Here is a 6,000-nt window from a genome sequence, read left to right on the forward strand (position 1 = left end):
GATTGGGTTTTGGATGGGGAAAAGTCCCTTCTATTCTCAGTATCCTGCAAGGTCTCAGGTAGGGAACACTCTACGTCTCCCCTTGACCTCAGAGGTTGTGTGCACCTTTGAAGAGACCTTCCTTTCCTCCACGATGAGCTCTATTGATGGTGCCCAAATCATCCAGGTTTCACAGACCCCTGGTATTTGTGTGTGTTAATACAACACCCTCAGGTATTTACATTTTCTGAAAAAAAATTTTTGCTTAAGATTTTTTTAAATAAGCTAAGAGGCTTCAGAGAAAAGGAAAACAATTCTTATTTTATTTGCTTTTTTTTGTGTTGTGTTTGTCTGGAATGTGTTTGGAGATTGTTTACCCACAGGTGATTGTTTCACTGGATTCTGGTGTGAGTTGTTTTGACTCTTTGGCCAGTTACGGCCAAGCTGTGTTGAGACTCTGGAAAGAGTCACGAGTTTTCATTATTATCTTTTTAGCATTCTGTAAGTATCCTTTCTGTATTGTTTAGTATAGTTGGTATAGTATTCTTTCATATAATATAGTATCACAAAATAATAAATTAACCTTCTAAAAATGTAAAGTCAAATGCATCATTCCTGTCTTCATTGGGGTAACCCCTGCAAATCCAATAACACCCTTAACAGAGACTGCAGGATTGGATACTGATAGAGACATTCAGTTAAAATAGTTCTGCCAAATGGGAATTGTTTGACTTGAGGTAGAATGTATTGACTTAAACCTGTGCTCAGTCTTTAAATAGGCCTCACACTCTTGATTCAGGCGTCTGACCAAAGAAAGAATAATATAAAATATTTTAAAGGTTAAAAATAGAAATTAAAATATTTTAAAAATTAAAAATATAAATTTAAAATGTAAATTATAATCTAAAAATACACAAAAACTCCTCAAGTCATCCCAACACAATCAAATGCAGCCACACCAGCAGAGGTCAGGCTGGCAGTGCCCCCATGTCTCCCTGGATTCCAGCACTGAGGATGTGTGAATCCAGCAGAAGTTGCTGCCAGCCCTGCCTGGGGCTGTGGGGTGGGCAGGGGGTGTATGGTAGGACCACTCCTGCATGGGGACAGCATGTCCTTGGCTCTTCACAAAGCTCTGAGTTGATCCCAAGCAAATCATGGACATTAAAATCCTCAGAAGGGGCCATTTCTGTAGTAACAGTTAAATTATAACCCGTGCACGTCAGGAAACCAAATTAGGGCTCCGTGTGCAGTATTTACTTGGGCAATTTCACTTAACCTTGCCATCTTTTAATTGCTTTTATGTCTTGATTTAATAATTTCTGATTTTTTTTAATAGTTCCATTTAACAGAGAAGTACCACAAGAGACGTGAACTGAGTAATTTTCTGTTTCTGCTGTTTCACACTGTAATAGCAACAGAATCATCTGTAGGCAAATTCTTCAAGCAATAAATATCTGTCTCTGGTTTGGATGTTTATTATTTTTGTAGCAGTTTATTTGCAGGACAGAGTACCACCTTCACAAGAAATGGAACTGATTTGCAGTCGAAGTAGTGCTTTTGGTTACCTCTAGATTTTGTAAGAAAAGAGACAAAACATAAAGCAATAATGCAGGAAACACGTAAAATGGTAATTTATCAAGTTAAAGATCTCAGTTTGATTGGAGAGAGAAATGAATAAAAATTGCAAAAAGCAATATACTTCTAATGAAATATAGTTCAGAGGAAAAATTACCCTATATTCCAGGCTGTTAGTGTCATGGAACAGATAATTGAATTCCTTGCTTTCTTGTCAATGCAGCAATATGTAACTCTGCTCAAATTCTCAGGTAATCCACAGTTTTTATGCTGATCTTCATAATTTTTTTCTTTGAAAACTGTTCTAATTACCACTTCTGTTCTTACAAAGTCTTCATAAAAAGGTTGGGTTTTTGGATTCACATCCTACAGGTAACGAAGCACAAAACCAAAGCTCTGTCAGAAGATGATGCAGGTTTGTGCTTTATTTCCATGCAACACTTTTTGAGAAAAGTAGAAAAGTTTATTTTGAAAGAAATGGAGCCACTTGGTACCTCATGAAGGGAAAGGAACAGAGCAAAGCTCACACATACACCCTCTTCACTGTGGTGAATGGCCTGGGCCTTTTTGCAAGGTGGTATAGTGGTGGTTGGAGCAAAATCAGTTATCAAAGGCAGTGTTTGCCATGCCAAAATTAACCTTTAGACAGCAGGAAAATGAATTAAGGAGTCAGTGATGGCAGCTACCTATGCCAATGCCACCCTGCTCTGTGTACATGGCAGGCAGGGGAGTTGCTCTTGTTCTCTACCATGATTTTCAGGCTTAACAAAATGCAGCACATTCTTCAAAAGGAGGAGGTTGAAAAGGATTTTCAATCACCATCTCAAATTTGGCTTCAAGCTGCCATAAACTGGAATATCCTAATGTAAATTGAGAATAGTCTGCTAAGGAGGCAGTGGCACTTACACAGTTCTCTCCCATGTCCCCATTTTAAGAATTTTTTCTCGGGTGTTTCTTTTGTTTAATGTTGTCTGTGCAGTTTTCTACAACAGTTTAACTGCTTTACTGGCAATGAGGAAGGACATAAAATCTGTTATTGCAAGTGAGGAAGAAACATATGCTCTATGTTTAATGTGCAGCTGGAAAATACACAGGAAAATAATTTTTTAAAAGCCCTTCACATTCAATGGCCTTTTATTTCCTTTCTCTGCTATACATCCCTGAACAATTGTTGGTGCTGCCACAGCTGGTTAGAGGATGCGCTGATAATGCCAAGATTGTGGGTTTGACCCCCATATGGGCCATTCACTTAAGAGCTGGACTTGTTGGCCCTTGTGGGTCCCTTCCAGCTCAGAAGATTCTGATTCTGTGGTTCTGAAAATGCAGCAGTGTGGGGGGAAGAGATAGGAGGAGTTGCTGAGGCTTCTTGGATCTATGGCATGGACAAGCCAGAGAATAATTTCCTGCATGGGGACGCCTCTGGGGGTTGTCTAGAAATCAAGGCACTGAACTCCTCTGAATCTATGGAGTATAAAATAAGGATAAATGTGAGGCACAGGAGCTCCCTAAACCAGCCCCAGCACCGAGGCCTCTGTGATGTGGAGCTGCCCTTGACAATTCAAGCACTGGGCAAAGCTGTGCAAAGGGATGTTTGCCCAAGAGCCCTTGACCCTGCAAGGAGCTGAAGTTCTGTGCTGTGTGTGCTCCCCAAACACTGCAGCTCACTGCCAGAATCACTCCCTGCCTGCCTCCCATTGCTGCTCCAGCTTGGTTTAGGGAGGGTGAGACCTGCTGGGTCATTTCTGCCCATGGAAATGCTCTTTTCCTCTTCACTCCCAAACCATCTCTGGGCCCAGCATCTCATGAGTACTTGTAACCAGGCATTTCCCAGCTAATTATCAACCAACTAATAATGAACACTGAGTCTTCAATGCCCAGACCTGCATGGATTTTCTCACCCTGTAATTTGCTCAATATTCAGCAATATCAATCTTACAAATCAACACCAAAGCTCTGCACTCCAATATTGTCCAGAAAGTAGCAAATGAGACAGGAATAAACCAAACAAGTGGGCTGCAACTGGAAAATGAGGGGCTGGCCAGGGATCACAGTGCCTGGGCAGAGCACAGGTACAGACTCCTGAGCCCTTCAGCCTTTCCACGGTGCTTTGTTGCCACCTGATGGCCTCACACAAGGCTGCAAGAATGGAATTGGAAAAGGTGCACTCTTTGAGATGTCTTGCATTTCATTAAAACCACTGAGAGCTTTTGGAAAAAGCCTCTCAGATCAATGTTTTTTCATGCCCTGCTGGCACATGTCTCTGTTTTACAGGTCATAAATGATTTTTTTCCAGTGTGACAGCCATAATTGCAATATACACAACACCTGTATTTATCTGTATTTAGAAGAAATTCTCTTGTCTTTTGCATATTCCTTCCTCAAGAGGACAAGATGCCTGGAGGATACTGGTGTTGTCAGGTCTGGGATGGTCACTAAATGGCAATGCTGTGATGCTTGGTCCATCCAGCCTGATATTCCTGTTTGCCACGATAAGAACTGCATTTGCCCCTCACTCTGGCCCTCCTGACAACAGCCCCACATCTGTCTTGTGTGAAATAATCCCTGTCCTGTTTCAGGTATAGTGTTGAACAACAGGGATGCCCAGCAAGCACCCAGGAAAATCCTGACCACACATACTTTTATCTCTTTTCCCATTTGTTTTACTATTTCTGGAGCCTACCTTTCTCTGTCTTTTCCCAATCTTTCTCTCCTCAAATCCTCTCTCATTTAAATAATTCACCCGAATTTTCTTCTCCCTAAAGGTCTTGGTTTTCCCTTCATGTATACACTGTTGTATTTGCAGGGAATGTCCCGACGAAAGCAGGAATGAAGGAATGATGAGTCTGACACCATGTTCTCAGAAGGCTAATTTATTATTTTATAATACTATATTATATTAAAGAATACTAAACTATACTAAAGAATCCAGAAAGGATACTTACAGAATGCTAAAAAGATAATAATGAAAACTCCTGACTCTTTCCACAGTCCTGACACAGCTTGGCCCTGATTGGCCAAAGAGTGAAAACAACTCACAGCAGAATCCAATGGAACAATCACCTGTGGGTAAACAATCTCCAAACACATTCCACATGTGAGCACAACACAGGAGAAGCAAATGAGATAAGAATTGTTTTCCTTTTCTCTGAGGTTCCTCAGCTTCCCAGGAGAAAAATCCTGGGTGAAGGGATTTTTTTCAGAGAATGTGAATGCCACAATACACAGCTTTTGCATTTCTGGCACCCTGACTGGGTGATACTGGAGCTGTACATTGTCAGTGATGCTCTGCTGGTCTTGCGGAGCTCCCTCCAAGCACTTCAGAGATCTGGCTGTTTCCCACAGCACTCCTTCCAGAGCACTGCTGAAAGCCAGGCATCCCTCACGGTGCTGTGTGCAAGTTTTGGTGGCACCAGCACGGTGCCTGTCACGTGCACAGATTAGGATGCCACATCCCCTCATGCCCTTTTCAAAGAGTGTCACCTCACTTCAGGGTCTGCATTTTTTTCCCTGATGATTCCAGCTGGCTTAGCCACATAAGAAGCTCTTACTGAGGTAAAACCACCAAGGCTGAAATGATTTGGAGTAAGGGATTGGGCTTTCCAGGTGTTGCTCTGGTGAAAAAGGTGACCTGGGTCACCCCATGTCTGCTCCTGGCTAAGGGTATGAAGGACAAGGGCAGGAACTGGCAGCTGCCACCTTTACTTGCTTTTGATGAGGATGGATGAAGATGCTACAGCTACAAAGGGGCTGTTTGTTTTCTGGGCTGCCCTAAAGCGCTTTTTGAATCCACAGCTGAAGAACTTCTTCTGAGGGCATCACAACCACCATCAGGTCACATTGCTCAGCTTCTTCACTGCCCTGCAGGATCAGCTGGGTGGGGGGCTCTGATTCCTTCTGGAAAACAAATGCACTCCCTCAAACACCCTCAGGCTGCTGAGTTAGGCTGCTTGTCCTTTTCCCCACAAAGTGTTCCTCTCATCCTTCCTGCCACAGCTGCCCAGGGAGCCCACAGCCACAGAAGCTGCTAAGCTGCATTCTCACTTGAGCTGGACATTTTCACATTTTCCCCAGGAGCTGGTGGTTGATTTCTCCTTGGCAAGCTGCTGAGAAGCTCAGAGGGGTAGCAGGGGACGTGGAGCAGGGCTGACAGTGGCACAGCTGGTGGGTTCAGGGAGCAGCTGCTCAGGCAGGGGCAGTCCCTGCCTCCCAAGCCCTTTCCCCAGAAGCACCAGGAGCATCTTCCCTGCCCAGGGCTCAGGGCCAAAGGCAGTTCAGGGCTGCTGCATCCCTGCAGCTCAGCTCCTCATGCTGGAAAGGGCAAAGCTTCCTGGCAATCTGCTTTTTCTCACTGCCCCATGCTCCTGTGAATACCCAGCACGCTAAAAACCAATAAAGCACAGTAAAAAATAATTTACCAGTGTGTGTGCCAGGACAGCAGCAGGGCAG

The 6,000-nt window shown here is 43.5% G+C and overlaps 1 protein-coding gene across 1 annotated transcript in view; it reads right to left on the reverse strand.

The window, feature by feature from the left end:
• Positions 1 to 5,322: 5,322 nt before the first annotated feature.
• The window catches only part of LOC102035348 (interleukin-20 receptor subunit beta-like), a 15,041-nt gene continuing 14,363 nt past the window's right edge, over positions 5,323 to 6,000 (reverse strand). Inside the window, 2 exon segments of the mRNA XM_005425224.1 lie at positions 5,323 to 5,448; positions 5,970 to 6,000. The exon segment at positions 5,970 to 6,000 is cut by the window's right edge and continues 10 nt beyond it. Of these exon segments, the coding sequence (XP_005425281.1) occupies positions 5,323 to 5,448; positions 5,970 to 6,000 (157 nt within the window).

The sequence above is a fragment of the Geospiza fortis genome, unplaced genomic scaffold (assembly GCF_000277835.1).
Source record: "Geospiza fortis unplaced genomic scaffold, GeoFor_1.0 scaffold114, whole genome shotgun sequence".
In the NCBI taxonomy this organism is placed as follows: Eukaryota; Metazoa; Chordata; class Aves; order Passeriformes; family Thraupidae; genus Geospiza; species Geospiza fortis.